The sequence below is a fragment of the Lithobates pipiens genome, unplaced genomic scaffold (genome assembly GCF_037356315.1).
Source record: "Lithobates pipiens isolate NorthernLeopardFrog02 unplaced genomic scaffold, aLitPip1_a1.2 Scaffold_19, whole genome shotgun sequence".
Taxonomy (NCBI): Eukaryota; Metazoa; Chordata; class Amphibia; order Anura; family Ranidae; genus Lithobates; species Lithobates pipiens.
This window is the reverse complement of record NW_027507764.1, coordinates 414,566,153-414,586,802: the sequence shown is the minus strand read 5'-3', so window position 1 is coordinate 414,586,802 and position 20,650 is coordinate 414,566,153. Positions and strand designations below refer to the sequence as shown.

Genomic DNA, 20,650 nt, shown 5'->3' with positions numbered 1-20,650 from the left:
ATAAGTGGATTAAAATACTCACATCAAAAACGTGTGAACACACCAATTCCCACCTTGAGCCACTCTTACCGTTTCCAGTGTTTTGCCCTTCATCCACACTTCGTGCCGGTTCACATCTACACGGCTTCAACTACCGACATCTTGTGCAACTTAATTGGGGCTTCTAAAAATCAATAACAGATTAAACACACTCACATAAATCCTTAATGTGCTGGCTCTTTAAGATCTCCAAGGATATTGTCCTCCATTCACAAGATCTCTCAATGCTGTTCCACACAATAAAACCTCAGTAAAGCAGACAGACATAGTGCTCACTGTTTCCAAAAATATTGATCAAAATGGATTAAAAAACTTACATAAAAACTTCATGCTTGAGCTCTACAGCAAACAGTACTCATTGTTTCCTTCTGTCATCCTCCAACATACAAGCTTGTCCCCAGTTCTGTATGCCGATACACATGACTAGTGTGATTATGTCACCCAGGTTTAACTCCCCCTTATGTTTTACATCCAATTGACTTCATCAGAGACATGAGCACCTCATGTCATGGTCATCATGCCTAAATAGTCTCACTGTGACATCTTAAAAAATCAGACACCTTACTACATCCCCTGTATGCTATGCATAAACATTACAGCCATCTTACTACACTTACTGCAAGCTCTGCATAAATATAATTGTACATACTGGTAATTGTTCAGATTAATTTAGTCTCTTTATCACAGTGTTGTCTTACTCTATTATTAGGATAAGCACAATAATATGGCCGGTGCCAATTTAGGTGGTAAAGTCATTGCGAGGATAATTTGTTCTGAAAAGGGTGCGAAAGAGATACCACTGTTCGAGTCTAATACTGACACCATGGAGTTTCCATTTAATAATGGATCTGCTGACATCCCTGTAAGTATGCTTTTCTTTTGTATGTTATTTTTCAGTAAGTTGTATGCTGCCATGTGGTGTGAGATTGTTGCAGAAATAAAAAAAATATACTTTTTGGTTATAAGCATATTGAATAATTTTCAAAAACCAGGAAAACCTAATAAAAGACACAGGTGGCATTACATAGAATATTGAACATTCAGGCTGGAGTATTCCATGTGTGTTGCAGCATGTAACATACATGCATAATTGTGAATGAAACCCTAGGGTTTCCCTTTCTTGCTAAACTGCAGCACACTGATGCAAACCAACCATACAGAAAGCAATAGCATATCTACTTGAAATACATGCCCATACATCAGCATGGATGATATCTTAAACGTACAGTACAGGACATAGTTGGAGTATTCATAGATCCTAGGTTATAGGCTGGTACCTTTAGGTTACTGGATACTGGCAAAGATTTTCAGGACACACCCCCTGAAAAAAAAAAAAGGGCGGTCACCGGCTTATCTGCAAGGGACATTGGTCCCGAAGAGGAAGAGGCAATTCTGCCTCACATGTGCCCACCAGTACCCCCTGCTAGTGCCACCTATCAATGCCCACAAGTGCCACCTGTCAATGCCCACCAGAGGTGCCAATCAGTGCCACCTAGCAGAGCTGCCTATCATTGTAACCGATCAGTGCCCATTATTGCCACCCATCACTGCCACCTATCGGTACCCATCAGTGCCGCCTCAGCAGCGTATATATCAATGAAGGAGAAAAATTACCTGTTTGCTAAATTTTATAACAAAGACTTTAAAAAAAAAAATATATATATATATATATATATATTATCAGTATTGGGGGGCGGGGCTAATGGCATAAGACGCCGGAGGAAGTTTTTAAAAGCACTGTGTGTGACTGCTGCTGGCCGTGGAGGGACACATGAGCAAAGATGGCTTACTTCAGGTTGGTAACACAGGCATTTCCCTTTGACACATTATTGCTTTACCAGTCTAGGTATTAATAGCTGCTCATAGCGCTGGACTATAGCCTAGAAGTGTACATTCTTTTTGGTAAGTGCCTCTGCTTTTTATGCTTCAGGCTATGAGTGGAAAAGGGACTAGGAACTCCCCTAAGGGTTCTAGGGGTCAAGGGTTTTACAACAAACTAAATCCATTTCCATAAGAATGTCATCCTCCTCTGAGAGTGATGCGGCCGGTCAGATTGAGCCGTCAGGGGAGACTGTTGTTGCAGCTGTGCTGGACACTTCAGTCCCTATATATATCGCACAGGAGGTTTTCTCTTCTACCATTTTTAATTTGGGAAAGAAGATTGATGCTATGATCACTCTCCATAAGTGGGGTCTAAACATAGCAGATCCACATCTAGTGCTCAGGACCCTCTTATTGAGGTGCAAGAGGCACGGGATCAGGAAGATCTTCCAAGAAATTTGGAAGATACTAATATATCCTCTTCTGAGGATCCTAATATAGAGGGAGTAGCATCACCAGACAGGTTGCTTGTACACTCTCTTACTAAATTGGTTCGTTTAACCTTTTTTCTGCTTGCAGCGCAGGCTCTTGATGAATCCACCTCTGGCTTGGGATCACTAAAACCTCCCCCATCTGGGGGTGCCTTGTCTATTCATGGCTAAAAAAAAGCTTATATATTCTGAATGGGAACATCCGGATAAACAATATTATCCACACTTTATCCTATGGGAGAGGATTAAGAAATGGGGGGTTCCAGCAATTGATGCTGCAATCACCTCAGTGAACTAGAGTCTCACATATCCGGTGGATAATGTGCTAATGGTAAAGAATCAAATAGATAAAAAGTTGGGGCTTCTTTCTAAAAGCAATGTTTTTAGCAATTTCTGTAGCGCAGCCGGTTCTTGCGGCAATTGGTTTATCTCAGTCCATTAAGGAACAGTTTGTGGAGATACTTAAGGTTCTGCCTGATCAGCAGGCCCAGCAATGGGCTGGCTTATCAGACGCACTATGTTTCACAGTAGATGCTATGAAAAATTAGTTCTTTCAAGACTCACGGCTTATGCTAGTACTAGTGCATTCTCGCAGAGTTCTGTGGCTGAAATATTGGTTAGCCGAACCACTGTGTAAGAAGCTCTTGGCCAGTTTCCCCTTTTTTGGTGAACGGCTATTTAGGGCAATCTGGATACATACATACAAAAGGGTCTCTGAGGAAAGCTCTCTTTTACCAGTAAAGAAGAAGTTTAAATATGTCTCCTTTAAATGTGCTTCCTTACCTGTGCCATGGGCATCAGCTTCTAGGCCAGGGGTGCCCAACTTCTGGAAGAGCGAGGGCCACTAAAGCGACTTAGTAACCAGTCGCGGGCCACAATAAGCAGGTGACAGTTCTGCGTCCACTCTGCATATGAAAAGCGGACATAGACACAGCCCACTCTACTCTATGGGCCCACTCATCTGATCAAATGGAACGTTTTTTTTAGCAGATCGGATTGGAAGGAGGCAGGAGTAAACGGACACAAGTCTGAAAGTGCACCAAACCCATAGGTAAAATCAGAAGTCTATGGCTCAGTGCAGGTAAGCCGCAGGTACACTGCGCTACACCTGCAGATCAGTTTAAAAGCAGCCCAGTAACCACTGCAGAACAGATATGTCCATGTACACACTGTAATTTTAGTAATAAACTTGCTGTCCCAGGCAGAGTGCATTTGGTATCACTCCACCTATGACTGGAGCTGGTGCTATACAGTAAGCATTGGCTTATGCGGCTCTGCAGCTGCTTGCTTCCTGTACCGCTTGCTCCATTCACAACACTGATGCTCTGGCATGGTGGGTAGACAACCTGCAATCTGGGCTAACCTGCCATCCCAAAGCAGGAGGTAGCGGGCCACATCAGAGGGCTCCGCGGGCCACTGTTTGGGCACCCCTGCTCTTGGCAGTCTTGATGGCCTCCATTGTCAGGGTCTAGGGGAAGAACCCAAGGGCAGCACCAGGGTCATAGAGGTCTTGGTGCAGAAAGCCTGCAAAGCAGAATGCTAAAGCCTTCTTATGAAGGGGCACCCCCACTTGCTCGGGTGGGGGCTCCTGCAATTTTCAAAGATTTGGCAGGAATAATGTCAAGACAGATGGGTGGCTTCCTCAGTTTCTCTAGATTACAAACTAGAGTTCTGAGAGTTTCCGTCTCCTCATTTTCTAAATGTTCCCAGGGATCCAGAGAAAAATAAGTCTCTCTCTTTAGCTCTGGATCATCTCTTATTCCAGCTGGTAATACCAGAGATTCCCTTAGAGGAACAGGGTACAGGTTTTTTTTCAAACTTTTTTTTTTTCAACGGAGAGGTAAGACCCATTCTAGAGCTCAAAGATCTGAATTGGCACTTAAATATCCTGTCCTTTCGCATGGAATCAATTGTTTCCATCCTGCAAAGAAGGGAGTTTTTGGCATCATTTTCAGTTTGTGACCCTGCCATTAGGTCCACAATTTCCAAATGGATTTGTCAAGTGATTGTTCAAGCTTACGGCTTAAAGAAGTAAATTCCTCCTTTTCAGGTTAAAGCACACTCAACCAGGGCGGTTAGTGCCTCTTGGGCATTGCATCATCAGGCCTCTTAGCCTCAGATCTGTAAGGCCGCAACTTGGTCTTCAGTTCATAGTTACCAGATTTTATCAAATCATTGTTTAAGGTCATGAGGATATTGCCTTTGGGCGTAGTGTACTGCAGGCTGCAGTATGAGTCCTCTAGCCTCTTTTTTTTTGCCCTACTTTTTTGTTGTCTCCCTCCAGTTGCCATTGCTATGGGACATTCCACATAGTAACTACTATGGCTCTGTGTCCCCTGATGTATGAAAAGAAAACAGGATTTTTAAAACAGCTTACCTATAAAATCCTTTTCTTTGATGTACATAAGGGGACACAGAGGTCCCTCCCTTCTCGATATACACTTGTATTGCTTGGCTACAAAACTGAGGTACTCCCGGTAATGGGAGGGGTTCTATAGGGAGTGCACTTCTGATCTTAGGGCGTGCCAGTGTCCATCACCTATTGGTGACCTATTAACCACATAGTAACTACTATGGCGCTGTGTCCCCTGATGTACATCAAAGAAAAGGATTTTACAGGTAAGCTGTTTTAAAAATCCTGTTTTGTCCAGCAAAGCTTTGCCAGTGTTAAATCACATAATAGTACCATCATGTAACCCAGGGTCTATGAATAGCTAGCCTGTGTCTTGACCTGTACTCTAAGATATGGAATTTACAGGTAAGTTAAAATTCCTCTTTCTCTTATATTCACTGACTGACACAGCTCCTCTATTAGCCATTGGGTTGTTACGCCACCTTTAGGAGAAGACTAGGCATAACATGTTATGAAAAACACAGAACTTTTAGTTCCGCCCAAGGGGCGGTCCCTTAGGTAACAACCCCCCAGCCTGCCATGCAGCCCTCAGTTTTATTTTGCCTAGTGAAGGAGAAGGACCTAGGAACCCTGCGGGCCCATCAGTCCGTGTTTTTTTTTTTCTGCAAAAGCTTTTCTTTTTGTGCAAGATTAAACATCCTGTGATCTGCTATCAGCTGCTGGGTGGGCGAAAGGCTGGATACCCTTATCCTTGTAGTCTCCCCAGCCTGGCCAGCGAGCGTCTGCATGTCAGAGCTACGCGCTGGGCCAGCCACGACATACCTCAGTTCCAGAGGTGGTCAGTGGGCTTTAATGCTCCTGGGCACACACATGAGCGGCTACTGATGTCTGCGTCACAGTGTGCCATGGCCAGCAGCCACCCCGTACTGATCGGAGAGTGGGTCTGTGATGGACTGTCTCCCAGCTCTGCAGGACTGGTACAGCTCTCTCTGGCTCTGTGGGGCTGAACAGCTGGGCATTCCCTGGGACGTCGATTCAGGGGTTCCTAACCTCCCTCTCTTCTCTCCCTGTCCCTATCTTCCCTCCCTGTGGGGGATGTTGCATGTGGCTGCTGAGCGGTGTGTGTCATGTACAGGGGCTCTCACCTGGGGAGGGGGGGGGGCTGCGCTGGCTGGCTGTGCCCTGATGTGTGTTTTTTTTTCTCTCCCTGGGGTTGTCTGTTGAGGCTGTGTCTGTGATCCCTGCAGAGCTGATCACCGCCATTTTCTGTCACTGTTCCTCATGGTATTCAGTGTTCAGCGGACATCTTAGGTGAGGGCAAGGAACAGCATGCTCTCCTGTAACTTGATGCCCATTTTCCCTGTGGTTTTGTACTTTATACTGGATGCCCGGCGGCCATTTTCTTGAAGCCTGAGCACGTTTTTTTAATCAGCCTCTATGAGCAGCATGCTTCCCTGTAGTCTTTCGGCCATTTTCTCAGTGCTTTTTGTCCTTATGCTGGACGCTTGGTGGCCATTTTCTTTGAGCCTGGGCACATTGTAGATCGGTTTCAGCGCCATAAGCAGCAGCTCTGGATGACACCGTGTGATTTCCTCTGCACCGGGGAGCTGACAGAACACAGGCACTACTTGCTGGACAGTGCAGAACCAGTAAGGGTGGTGAGTCCTGCGGGAAAGAGCCCCTCAGCCAGCAGCAGTTAGGAAGGTGATACCATCACTGTCCTGAGTCCCCATCAGGTGGCCGACTAGGTAGGGTCAGCATGGCTTCAGAAACTGGTGTTTCTTCCCCTGAAATCCAGGCATTTGCAACTGGTTCGCCCTGCAGAATGTGCAGTGGCACTGGCCTCTTTGTCGGCGGTCCTCAATTCGCCCGCTGCCAAGATAGAGGCGGTGCAAAGGTGCTAAAAAACAGCCCCTGCACCCCCCCCCGTCCTCCGGGGAGATCTCTGACGCAGACTCGGGCCCTGCTGAGGCGGGTGACCCCTGCTCTGTCATTTCAGATGACGCTGACCAGGACTGTTCGACAGTCAGGATGAGTCCCTGCGCGACAGAGTGTTTGTTGGACCGCTTATCAAAGCTGTGCATGATGCAACTGACCTTTTCGGTCCGCAAATACATGGAGGTGCGCTACCCCTTTGAGGAGAGCCTTCTCAAAAAGTGTCTGGCTCCTCCAGTCGTGGACCCCCCAGTATCCAGGTTAAACAAAGTAACCTCGATCCAAGTAGAGGGGACTTCTACATTTAAGGATCCCATGGACAAGAAGGCAGAGGCAGTGACTTGTTCCTTGTTTACGGTTGTGGGGTCAACCATGCGACCAGTACTGGCATCCGCACTTGTGTTGCAGACACTGAGTGGGCCAAACTGTTGCACAGCGAATTGGGAGAGCAACAAGCTTCTCCTGTCTGCGTGGAACTAGCAGACCAACTAGTGCAAGGCCTTAAGTACGTTTGTTACGTGGCCCTGGAATCCCTCCCGCTGTTATCCAGGGCTTCAGTGTCAGCAGTGATGCTGAGGCGCCTGATTTGGTTAAAATGCTGGTCTGCTGACCAGGCATCCAAAAAAGCCCTGATGGATCTTCCCTTCCTTGGCGACCGCCTCTTTAGATGACATTATTAAAAATGCCACAGGTGGTAAGAGTAATCTACTCCCATAGCCCAGGAAGGCTAGGGAGCCACGCCGTAGGCAAGGGCCCTCATTTTCTGCTCACAAACTGCTTTTTCATCTGCCCGGAGCTTCGATCAAATGTCTCCAGCCTGACAGGACGACCTCTGAAAGACCAAAGTGTCCCTGGAACCGCAAGCCTAACAAGCCTGCGAGTAAAAGTGCTACCACATGAAGGTTTGCCCCCACCCGCAGCACAAGTGGAGGGTCGCCTTTGGGAGTTTGCAGCCTGGTGGGCCTCTCGGTTGTCCGACCAGTGGGTCTGCAATCCGATTTCCTCCGGCTACAAGATAGTTTCTCTCTTGGCCGCAAAACAGGTTCTTCCCCTCCAGCATACCCGTACTCCCGGTTCGCCAGGAGGCTCTCTTTGGGGCAGTAAGGGACCTGCTGAATCGTGGGGTGAAAGTACCTGTTCCGGAATCGGAACGTTTCCAGGGGTTCTACTCCAATCTGTTTGTAGTCCCCAAGAAGCAAGTGGTACGTCCAATCTTGGATCTAAAAGCCCTCAATTACTTTGTAAAAGTACAGAGGTTCAGAATAGAATCAGTTTGCTCAGTGGTCGCTGCACTCCATCAAGGGGACTCCCTGGCATCCTTAGACATCCAGTATGCGTACCTGCACATACCCATATGCCTCCGGCATCAGAAGTATCTGCGATTTGCAGTCAGGGAAGCCCACTACCAGTTTGTGGCTCTTCCTTTTGGCTTGGCATCAGCCCCCCGAGTCTTTACCAAGGTATTGGCTCCTGTTTTGGTGTTGCTACGGCAACGCGGTATCGCAAACATGGGATACCTACACAATCTCCTCCTGAGAGCATCTTCCGCCTCAGAGTTAGAGGAGGATGTAGCGATCACCATGCAGACCATGCAGGAATTTGGGTGGCTGTTGAACCTAAAGAAGTCAGCGATCGTACCGACTCAGTTTGGAGTACCTAGGCTTACTGCTGGACTCCACGGAAGCGAGAGTGTTTCTCCCTTCAGACAAGCTGCAGACTGAGCCTTGGTAAAACTGTTGATGAACCGCAAGTGCTCGTCGCTACGCTTCTGCATGCCAGTCCTGGGACTCATGGTGGCCTCCTTCGAGGCAGTACCATATGCCCAGTTCCACACCAGAGTCCTGCAGAAGGAGATTTTGACAAAATGGGACAAATCTCCATTGTCCCTGCATCGGCAGATTCAGGTGAGCCAGTTAGTCAGGGACTCTGATCTGGTGGCTGAGGTCCCCGGTACTTCAGTCCGGGAAGTCATTCCTACCTCTGAAATGGACAGTGATCACAACGGACGCCATCCTATCCAGCTGGGGTGGAGTAATAGGAGTTCAGTCGACCCAGTGCCTCTGGTCAGCAGAGGAATCCAAGTTGCCGATCAATCTGCTTGAACTGAAAGGGATCAGGCTATGCCTCTCCACACGGTTGATAAGGTTTCGAAGGCATCCGATCAGGTTCAAGTCAGACAACGCCACGGCTGTGGCATACGTCAATCGTCAAGGAGGAACAAGAAGCTCGGCCACCGCACGGGAGGTCACTCGCATACTTCGGTGGGCCCTGATGGCCATTTACATACCATGAGTGGAGAACTGGCAGGTGGACTATCTAAGTCGCCAGATACTGGACTCAGGAGAATGGGCATTGCATCCGGAGGTGTTCTGGCTACTCTGCCTGAGGTGGGGCACAGCAGACGTGGAACTTCTGGCCTCCCCTTTCAACCGGACAGTGCCGAGATTCGTGTCCAGGAAAAGAGATCCATGGGCAGACGCGTCAGACGCGCTGGTGGCTCCGTGGGGTCAGTACCAGCTGATCTATGCCTTTCTTCCGCTGAAACTGTTACCACGTCTGCTTCGCAGAGTGGAGGGGATTCCAGTAATTCTGATGGCTGCAGATTGGCCCCAGCGTCCCTGGTATGCAGACCTGGTGCACCTGGTGGCAGGCGCCCCCTGGCGACTGCCGTTACAAGAAGACCTTCTGTCTCAAGGTCCGATTTGCCATCCTGCTTTACCATCATTGGATTTAACGGCATGGCTATTGAGAGCCAGGTGTTGAGCAACCGAGGTCTTTCGGACTCGGTGATCCCAACTATGCTGAGACCACGGAAATCTTCTCGGAAGATATATCATCTCCATGCATGAGGAGAAAGGATGGCATCCGTGCTCCTTTTCTATATCCAGGATCCTGCTGTTTCTTCAGCAAGGAGTAGACCAGAAATTGGCCTTGAGCACAAGTAAAAGGACAAATCTCAGCTTTGGCTGTCTTGTTTTCAGCGACCGCTGGTGTCTCACTCTCTAGTGAGCACTTTTGTCCAAGGGGTCCTGCATGTAGTTCCTCCGGTGCGTCCACCATTGCCTCCGTGGTATCTGAATCTGGTGTTGTCGGCGCTGCAAAAACCGCCATTTGAAAATATCAGAGAGATCCTTCTGACTCTTTCCCAGAAAGTGGCCTTTCTAGTGGCCATCGCATCGGCCAGGAGGGTTTCGGAACTGGCGGCCTTGTCCCGCAAGTCGCCCTATCTGGTTATCCACAAGGATATGGTGGTGTTGTGTCCGGCGTTTCACATCAGTGAGGACATTGTGTTACCATCTCTGTGTCCTAAGCCGACACATCCTGAGGAGGAGGCCCTCCTTTCCCTGGACGTGGTTCGGGCTCTGAGGGTGTATTTGTCTGCTGCAGCTCCCTTCCCGGAAGTCAGACTCCCTGTTAGTTTCGGTGGCTGGTCCAAAGAAAGGCATGTCGGTCTCGTCGGCCACCATTTCCAGGTGGATCAGACAGATTGTAATACAGTACTACACCTTGAAGGGGCCACCGTTTCCAGTCATGGCCCACTCCAAAAGGGCAATCAGAATACCTGGGGCCTTCCGACATCAAGCGCCTGTCGCTCAAGTGTGTAAAGCGGCGACCTGGTCGTCTGTCCACATGTTTACAAAGTTCCACAAGGTAGATGTCAGTCCATCGGCTGATGCCTGTTTTGGCCGCAAAGTTTTGCAAGCGGTTGTATAGTTGCACTTGCATATGCAATTTTTCCTTTTTTCCATTTTTTGGGGGAAAAAACACAGTACCCTTAAGTTAATGCACGGCTGCATTTGTTACTGCAGTTTTTTGGTGCAGTTCGAGGGTAGTGTCTCTGTTGAGGAGCACCCTGTTTTTTTGGTGTTTTTTTTCCCACACACTGTCGTTTTTGTGGATAAAGTTATACTAGTTCCCACTTGCCATGGTGGATGAAGTTTGTATGCTGTTTTCCCACCCCTCGTTTTGGCACTGCTTGGGGACATCCCAATGGCTAAGAGAGGAGATGTGTCAGTTGGTGAATATAAGAGAAAATAGGATTTTTTTGTACTCACCGTAAAATCCTTTTCTCTGTAATTCATTGACTGACACAGCCCCCGCCCCTCCTAATTTTCTTTAAGTTATACTGCTTGTTGACGTACTGAGGGCTGCATGGTAGGCTGGGGGGTTGTTACCTAAGGGAGCGCTCCCTGGGCGGAACTAAAAGTTCTGTGTTTTTCATCATTTGTTGTGCCTAGTCTTCTCCTAAAGGTGGTGTAACAACCCAATGGCTAAGAGAGTAGCTGTGTCAGTTGGTGAATATAAGAGAAAAGGATTTTACGGTGAGTACAAAAAATCCTGTTTTTTGCTGTTTGAAAATGGACAAGTCTGAATAGGCCCTTGCAAAAATATATAAGAACCCATGCTTTAAGAAAAAAGGTAACATTTTAAATGTTACTTTAATGTTAACTGATACATGAACGTTTCATACTACACATGCAGCTGGCAACAGTTTATTATTGAGTCTTTATTTTTTTTGTATTATAATAATAATGATAAACCTAATTTCTTTTTTTTTTCCTAATATCCATTTCAGGGGCTTGTACTTGCTGAAAACAGCCCTGGGACAGACAGCACTGAATATCAAGTTCAGTTCTATCTCGAGTTACATCCAGTACCACCAGTACCAGGGGAAATTTCACCGTTTTATCTTCCTTTTATGTTTTACAATGGTAATGTGAACATTTTCAAGCTTTGTTGGTGTGGTTGTTGAACAAATTGTAAAATATTGCTCAATATATTTTAGTTTTTTTTATGAAATGTATACAAGACTAAACACAATGGGCATGTTTATAAAGCGGCAAATGTGTCTTTCAACAAACATTCACTTCTGGTGAATCAGTCGCTGTAATTTATAAAATGCATACATTGAAGATTTAAGCGTAGTGACAGTCAGATTCACTGCTTTATTAGCATTAACATATAGTATATGCCCCTGAACTACAATATGTCTTATGCAGGGCTCCACCTCTTGATACATGTGATATATGTACATTTGTTGATTAGCTTAATTCCAACTATGATTAGTTGAGATTATAATCTTTGGCAAATCTTGAAGTAATCTTTAATTCAGTGTGACTGTATTAATACCAATCCATCAACAAAATTTGTTGAAATTCATAAAAGTAATTATAAATATTAACTAGCCCGAATGATATTCTATGAACAGTTATTTTTTGAGTTGCCGTCATTTTATTCCACTGTACTGCATTATTCATGCATTTTAGCAGCAAAAACCTTGGGATCAGAGAAATTTAGGTAACCTGAATCTGATTTAATAACCCAGTCATTAAAAGTTTTACCCTGCCATGCATTAAGATCATTAGGGTCAGGGGGCTTCCTGTTGTGCCTATTCTCATCCGTACTACTGGGAGATTAAATACTTAAGGCTGGGTGCACACCTATGCATTCTTCAGTGCATTTTCATATTTGCGCAAACGCACTACAGTCTATTTAACATTCGTTTTTATGGGTCACGTTCACATCTATGCAGTTTCCTCCAGTGCATTTTTTGGAAAGGTGCATTTTTTACATGCAGCTCGGGGCATTTTTTGCTCCAAAGTCTTCAATGGAATCTCATTAAAAACGTGTACATACGTTTTTGGTGTGATTTCTGATTTACAACAGACACCTCCTGTGATAACTGTGATTGGCTGCAGCTATTACATGGTATAGATGCGCTGTGATCACTGTGACCAATCACACTTATGGCTATGAATGAATGCCATTGTGTACAAATGACATGCAATTGCTGTGATTGGTCACAGCGATCACATGGTACCAGGGCCAGCCCTGTCTGGTGGAGCTGTGCCCCAGTATGAACACACACTAATGCTGTGTACACACGATCGTAATTTCCGACAACAAATGTTCGATGGGAACTTGTTGTCAGAAGTTCCGACCATGTGTAGGCTCCATCGGACATTTTCCGTCGGAATTTCCGACAAACAAAATTTGAGATCTGGATCTCAAATTTTCCAACAACAAAAGCTTTTGTCAGAAATTCTGATCATGTGTACGCAATTTCCGATGCACAATGTTCCACACATGTCATGAATCAAGCAGAAGAGCTGCAGTGGCTATTGAACCTCGATTTTCTTGGCTCGTCGTACGTCACTGCGTTCTTGACATTCAGAATTTCCAACATTTGTGTGACCGTGTGTATGCAAGACAAGTTTGAGCCAACATCCGTCAGAAAAAAAACATGGATTTTGTTGTCGGAATGTGAGATCGTGTTTACGCAGCATAAATACAAATTGCACAGAGGACTTTAGTATGTGTTCATATTGGGACACATTTTCATGACTATTATTGAACTGTGATTTTTATTTTTATAGTTACATTCGATATATTGCACGTTTTTGTATATGGTTGGTTATTTTTTATATATTTGGATTGATAGTACTACACTGATTAATGAGTTATAATAGTTATAATAGCACCATAATGACTTTTTGAACAGATTTATACAAAAGTAAATTATAACATTTTCAATAACATTCCTATTTTTGTCTAGATTTCAAAAAACAACAAGAGATGGCACAGCTTACTAAAGAGAAGGACCAGCTGACCAAGTCTGTAAAGACTTATAGAAGCCTGTTTGATGCAACAAATCTACTTCTCGTGGAATATAAGAGTAAGTTCAGCCTACCTTTTTGTCAGTCAGACAGTAATATAAAAATATAACTAAAGGAGAAACTTTTGTTTTCCTAGATTCTGATTTGGTGGGGAAGAGATGGAACCTATGTCAAGCTTTTATTGCTATCTGGGTCACCATTTGGGAGATCCAATCTCTTATTGTACTGATCAACAATGCCACCTGGAATGAAAGTAGGCCTAAAGGTCTTTTTTGATAGATTAAGGGAGGGATTAATGCCTGTGAATAATACTACAAAGTAAAGTGCTAATGCGCACAACCCAAAAAAAATAATAAATAAAAAAATATACTAGTATACTCCACTAGTGCTAATGAAAGGATCAGTAAGGGGAAGCAGCCAGCATAGAAAGTGATCTCAACACCAAACTGAAATAAATATGAAAAAATATATGCAGAGCTACCTCACTTCCTCAAAAAACGAAAATAGCATGAAAAATGACGATAACCCTGATGCAGCGAAAACTGTGCAAATAAGCAAATATAAAACAATATAAAGTGATACGCGCAATATAAAACAAAATTCAAAATGCAATATAAATAAATAAACACTATAATGCAGAATCAAGTTGTAATGTAATCAATACAAATAATCAGTGCAGTACAGTGTCCAAATAACAGCAATGTTCATAAAAGTGCAAAACGTGCAGATGGTTCATAAATCATACGAACAATCAGTGCAATATGAATTCCAAGATGCTGTGATCATATAATAAATCCATGCAGTGGAAAATAAACTCCTCCAAACAAGTAGCTCGGAAAAAACTATGACAGTCCACCAATCATTCACTGCTTAGGCTTGTGCACCACCTATTTCCCCCAGCCTCTCACCTCCAGTAAAGACCATTAATGGCCAAATCCAGCGTAATGTGTGTGTCCCACTGGCTGCTTTCTCCTCTCCTCGTAATGTCAGCCCATCAATATAATAGGTCCACCAGCACTGATTGTTCGTATGATTTATGAACCATCTGCACGTTTTGCACTTTTATGAACATTGCTGTTATTTGGACACTGTACTGCACTGATTATTTGTATTGATTATACTGCACTTTGATTCTGCATTATAGTGTTTATTTATATTGCATTTTGAATTTTGTTTTATATTGCACGTATCACTTTATATTGTTTTATATTTGCTTATTTGCACAGTTTTCTCTGCATCAGGGTTATCGTAATTTTTCATGCTATTTTAGTTTTTTGAGGAAGTGAGGTAGCGCTGCATATATTTTTTTCATATTTAATGCCTGTGAATGTTTTTTTTTAAGTGAGAGGAAATTCCTCAAATTGTGAAATCCTTGATTGTCACAAGGGTCTCCAGAACTAGTGCCCCCATTGATGACTTTACACAATATCACAGATCATATTTACACAAGAAAAACAGAGGCTTGAATCTCTCTCCACTCCATACACAACAAAAAAATTAATAATTGCTTATAGTTATCCTATAAACTGCAGACATATGTACTCTACAATGAAAAGTTTTAACATTTTGTTTTGCTTTGCTTAACGACTAAGAAAAACCCACCAATTCCCTGATCACCTTAATGCTAACTGCACTAAGATAAGGATGGTTTACTATTCAGTGACTGAGCTAGGAAGCACAACATTTAGAACCAGTAAACAGAGGTCCTAACATTGCTCAAAACTAAAACAAAATATTCAGTCTTGAGTTTATTTTTCATTTAGGGTTTCTAGCTCTCGAGTATTGTCTCCTTCATCCACTCTCAGACCTCACAGGTTTGAACTGACAACAGTTAGCTGTCACTTCCAAGTCTCCTGAACAGCTTATAAGGTTCTTACAGTTTTTTTTTTTAGCTTTTTGCACTTTTGTCTATCTTCTTTGCAACTACTGATATTAGCCCTATGAACACTGACAGGTTAAGAAAAATAACATTGTCCGTTAGAATAGTATCTGAAAGTCGGTGGGATATATTGGGCAACAAGTAGAGAGGTTGTCCCTGAAATTGATGTGTTGAAAGCAGAAAAAATGGGCATCACAGTTGTGTATGGGGCTGCGTAGCCTCAGACCAGTCAGGATGCCCATGCTTACCAATGTTCACAGCTAAAAGAGCCAACAATGGGCACTTGAGCATAACAATTGGACCACGGAGCAACAGAAGAAGGTGGCTTGGTGTGATGAATCACATTTTCTTTTAAATCATGTGGATGGCCGGATGCATGCGCATCATTTACCCGGGCAAGAGATGGCACCAGGATGCAGTATTGGAAGAAGGCAAACTAACAGTGGTAGTGTGCTTTGAGAAATGTTCTGCTGGGAACCTTGGGATCTGCCATTCATGTAGATGTTACTTGACATGTACCACCTACCTAAAAATTGTTGCTAACCAAGTACACCCCTTTATGGAAACAGTATTCGATGATGGCAGTGCCCTTTTTCAGCAGGATAATGCCACGCTGCAAAAATGGTTCAATAATTGTTTGAGGAACATAGCAGGTTCTTTTGAGGTGTTGACTTGGCCTCCAAATTCTCCAGATCTCGATCCAATCGAGCATCTGTAGGATGTGTAGAAAAAAAGTCCTAGTCTTAGAGGCCTCTGCTTTCAACTTGGAGGCTCAACACATACCACATATACAGTAGATACTAGATGTTCAGAGGTCAAGTGGTCATGCCTGGGATGGGTCAGGATTGTTTTATTGGCAAATGGGGTTGGTACATACTGATGTCATACTTGGTAAAGCCATGCCAGCAGCTATAATGTGCAAAAATACACTAGCTTATAGCATTCAGATTTTAGTTTACAAAAGTCAGCCAAATAAAAGATTAATTTGGCTGACTTGCACACTGCCTTTCACCAAATTGAAAAGCACAGTTATATCGTTAGCAGATCCTTTTAGATGTTTCTTTGCCTTGTTATAATTTCCCAAATCATTTTTATAATTTCTGTCATCCATGGAGGGACACAGTTTAAAGTGGTATTAAACCCATCAGCAGTATATTATATTGCAGCTTACCAATTTGTAGATGTGATGGTTGTATTGAGTTTTTTTTTTTTTTAGGCTTTCATTCTTTTTTTTTTTTTTTTTTCCTCAACAAAGCAGGCTGTCCTGCAGATATAGCAGTTAGAATGTGGAGACAAGTCATTTAACACTGACAAGGTCCTTACAATGATCAGTTTAAAAAAAATGTAAAACATTTATCCCAAAATGAAAAACCTGTTTCTGTAACTGCTTATTAAAGGATTTGTAAAGTCAGAAGGTTTTTTTTTTTATCTTCATGCATTCTTCATGCAAAGTCAACCAATCAGGAAAGTGAGGGGGCAGGACTGAAATGCAGCTTCATATCTGAATGGACACACAATGCTGCAGCTCAGCATGGGTGTGCCCATAGCAAGCTTCTTTTTTCTTGCTATAAAAATAACAGACTATACAATCACTTTAAGTATTAGCTGGAGTTTAGCTTCACTTTGATAGTGTATTTTAATCTGCTATTGCATTGAACACTACACGCCCGCATTCCCCCAAACTGATACTGCTTCATCCAGAGGGAAGACACCCTAATACAGGAGGTGTTTTACTGGCCATATCACCAGATAAAAGCACAAACCAAATGCAGTCACCACATATAATGAATGGTGAGCTGAAATATTACATTTACTATTTTGGGATTATTGCTGCTTTAATGATGATGAAGCAACCTAATATTATAATTCTGCATACAGGAGAAGTGAATGCAAAGTCACCTGCCCAGTTTTGCTTAGGAAAATAGATGCTTCTTTCTTTCTTTCTGCCATATTTTTCACTTGAATTGAAAGATTTATTTTAAACAAGTCTGCAAGCAAAAATGTTACCGCATGAAGGTTTGCCCCCACCCAACTCACGGGTGGGGGGGTCACCTTTGGGAGTTTGCAGCTCGGTGGACCTCCCTACTGTCCGACCAATGGGTGTGCAAACTGGTTTCATTGGGATACAAGATAGTTTGCTTCTTGTCCACCAAACAGATTCTTTCCCTCCAACCGTCCTCTGCTTCTGGCTCGTCGGGAAACCCTGTTCGGGGCAGTACAGACCTACTGCGCAGGGTGATAGTACCTGTACCGACGCTGGAAAGGTTTCAGGGTTTCTACTTCAATCTATTTGTAGTCCCAAAGAAGGAAGGGATACGTCTAATCCTGGACCTCAAGGCCCTCAACAGCTTTGTGAAAGTGCAAAAGGCTCAGGGTGAAATCAGTTCGCCCTGTGGTTGCTGCACTTCATCAGGGGGACTTCCTGCCATCCTTGGCTATCAAGGACGTATACTTGTACCCATATGCTTCAGGCAACAGAGGTTTCTGAGATTTGCAGTCAGGAAGAGCACTATCAATTTGTGGCGCTCCCTTTTGGCCTGGCGTCAGCACCCCAAAACTTCACCAAGGTGTTAGCCCCAATTCTGGCATTGTTAAAGCAACGTGGGATCGCAATCGTGGGTTACCTAGACGACCTCCTCCTGGGGGCAGCTTCCGCCTCAGAATTAAGGGAGGATATAGCGATCACCATACAGACTATCTGGGAGTTTGGTTGGGTACTGAACCTAAAAAAGTCAGTGTTAGTGCCGACTCAATGCCTGGAGTACCTGGGCTTACTGCTGGACTCCTCAGAAGCGAGAGTTTTTCTCCTTTCAGACAAGCTGCAGACTCTCCAAGCTACGGTGAAGTTATTGGTGAAATGCAGGTGGTCGTCGTTGCACTTCTGCATGCGAGTCCTGGGCCTCATGGTAGCCACTTTTGAAGTGGACCCGTATGCTCAATTTCACACTCGAGTCTTGCAAAAGGAGATTTTGTCAAAATGTGACATATCTTCGTTGTCCCTGGATTATCAAACTCGGGTGAGCCAGCCAGTCAGGGATTCCCTTCTCTGGTGGCTCAGGTCACCGGCCATTCGGTCCGGGAGATCGTTCCTTCCTCTCCATTGGACGGTGATCACAATGTACACCAGCCTGACTGGTTGGGGGGGGGGGGGTTGGTCGTACAGTCGGCCCAGGGCCTTTGGACGTGGGAAGAATCCCAACTGCCGATCAATGTGCTCGAGCTGCGTGGCGATCAGGCGGTGTCTCTCCACATGGTCACGGAGGCTGCAGGGCCGTCTGGTTAGGATCCAGTCAGACAACGCAGCGACGGTGGTGTACGTCAACCATCAAGGAGGAACAAGGAGCTTGGCTGCAGCACGGGAGTTCGCTCACATCCTACAGTGGGCAGATCGGCACATGACAGCCATATACATCCCGGGGCGTAGAAAACTGGCAGATGGACTACCTAAGTCGTCAAATGCTGGACCAAAGGGAATGGTTGTTGCATCCAGATGTATTCTGGCTTATTTGCCTAAAGTGGGGCACACTTGGACACAGTGGATCTCTTGGCCTCTCGGCTCAGTCAGAAGGTGCAGAGGTTTGTGTCCAGGACAAGAGACCCCTGGGCGGACGAGTCAGATGCGTTGGTGGCTCCATAGGGACATTATCGGCTGATTTATGCCTTCCCTCCACTAAAGCTCCTGCCACGTCTGCTGCGCAGGGTGGAGGCCAAGGGGATTCCAGTAATTCTGATTGCCCCAGATTGGCCTCGGCTTCCTTGGTACGCCAACCTAGTACGACTGGTGGCGGATGTTCGCAAGGTCTGATACTTCATCCTGCTTTACCGTCGCTGGTTTTAACGGCATTGCTGTTGAAAGTCAGGTACTAAGGGACCGAGGTCTGTCAGACTCGGTAATTTCCACTATGCTGAGGGCATGCAAGTAATCTTCTCAGAAGATTTACCATTGTACGTGGAAGGCTTACTTCTCCATATGTGAGGCAATGGGGTGGCGTCTGTGCACATACTCAGTTTCCAGGATCCAGCGAGGAGTGGATCAGAAACTTGTCTTAAGCACCATTAAGGGGCAGATATCAGCCTTGGCTGTCTTTTTCCAACGTCCCTTGGCAACTCACTCATTGGTGATTACATTTGTGCAAGGGGTTCGATACGTAACCCCTCCGTTTCGACCACCACTACCTCCGTGGTGGTGGTCAAAAATATTAGATCTTTCAGGGTATTGATAATCGTTCTGAAAGATCTAATATTGTTTTTATTTTTTAACAAAATAATAACGTTTGTTTTTTTTGAAGCGCTATGGATACAACTATCCTTGTTTTTAATAGTTAGGGAAAATTTGCCCACAATCAATATGGCGTCCCCAGATCCAGTAACTCAGAACAAGGCCTGGTCTTTGTATTTAAGATGATGAGTTGCTACGCTGCCCGTTCCCCATTGAAAACATCTGTTGATGACAAAACGCATCTGGAGGGAGGCATGTAGTGACGTCACCACTCGATCTAACTAGGAGGACGAGCTCCGTTCATGTTCGTATATTCCGGCCGACAACCTTTTTATGCATTTTATTACTACGCAATTGTAAGTGCAATATATACTTAATAAATTAATTGAGTTTGGAATATATTACACTATGGCTAGTCCTTTTCTCTTCCTGAGCATCTACTGAAAAGCTACGGATATCAGGACAAACAAAGGTTTGTGGTCTTCTGTGAGTTTAAAAGGCCCAGTCTGGGTTCAAGCCACCTGCTTTTAACTCTTGCTGTTTGGTAAGCATAATCAACCGCTCAGGTGGTTGGATAATTTATCTGTTTGTACATGCACACTACGGTGTTGTGATTCATCAGTGACTACAACCTTCACACTATTTTCTGACATCACGTTTGATTTATGGACTCAAAATTTATAGCTCAGCTTTCTCTATTTTATTGACTTTTTGTGTTATCGCACTGTACGTTGCTGCTTGTTGTGGTTCAATTGTTTTCCTTTTATTCTAGCGCAGTTACCCCGTTTTTCTCACAAGATTTAAAGGAGCTGTATCCAACAATGAACAAAAAAGAAAATTGGATTTTTGTACTCACCATAAAAACCTTTTCTCTGAAGTTCATTGGTGGACACAGCACCCACCCCTCCTACTTTTTGACGAACTGAGCTGCAGGAAGCAGGGTGAGGGATTATAGCCAGTGGGACCACCCCCCTGGGCGGTGCTGTGCAGTCTTGCTGTTTTTACATGTTCTGCCTAGTCCTCTCCTGAAGGTGGCATGATAACCCTGAGGTCAAGATTTAAAGGAGCTGTGTCCATCAATGAACTTCAGAGAAAAGGATTTTACGGTGAGTACAAAAATCTAAATTTTTTTCAACGAATGGTGCTTTTACTCCTGACCCGTTGTGGTGCGTGTAATGTCACTTTTTTTTTTAAAGTCGGTGCCCCATTTTTCCCCTTCTTTGGCCTAACATCCTCTGCTCCTGGTAGCACAGCACAGTTGGAAGTCTCCTGGGTCCCAGATGCTCACAGTGCTTG

General features: G+C 44.5%; 1 protein-coding gene across 3 annotated transcripts in view; it reads left to right on the top strand.

Annotated features, from left to right (window-relative positions):
- The window catches only part of SMCHD1 (structural maintenance of chromosomes flexible hinge domain containing 1), a 621,656-nt gene that overhangs the window by 475,581 nt on the left and 125,425 nt on the right, over nucleotides 1–20,650 (top strand). For 2 of the 3 annotated variants that reach the window (XM_077492527.1, XM_077492528.1), the window contains exons 37-39: nucleotides 749–901; nucleotides 11,216–11,351; nucleotides 13,196–13,315. In XM_077492527.1, coding sequence (XP_077348653.1) covers nucleotides 749–901; nucleotides 11,216–11,351; nucleotides 13,196–13,315 — 409 coding nt within the window. The remainder of the gene's footprint in view (nucleotides 1–748; nucleotides 902–11,215; nucleotides 11,352–13,195; nucleotides 13,316–20,650) is intronic. The other variant, XM_077492529.1, reaches the window with a different exon arrangement.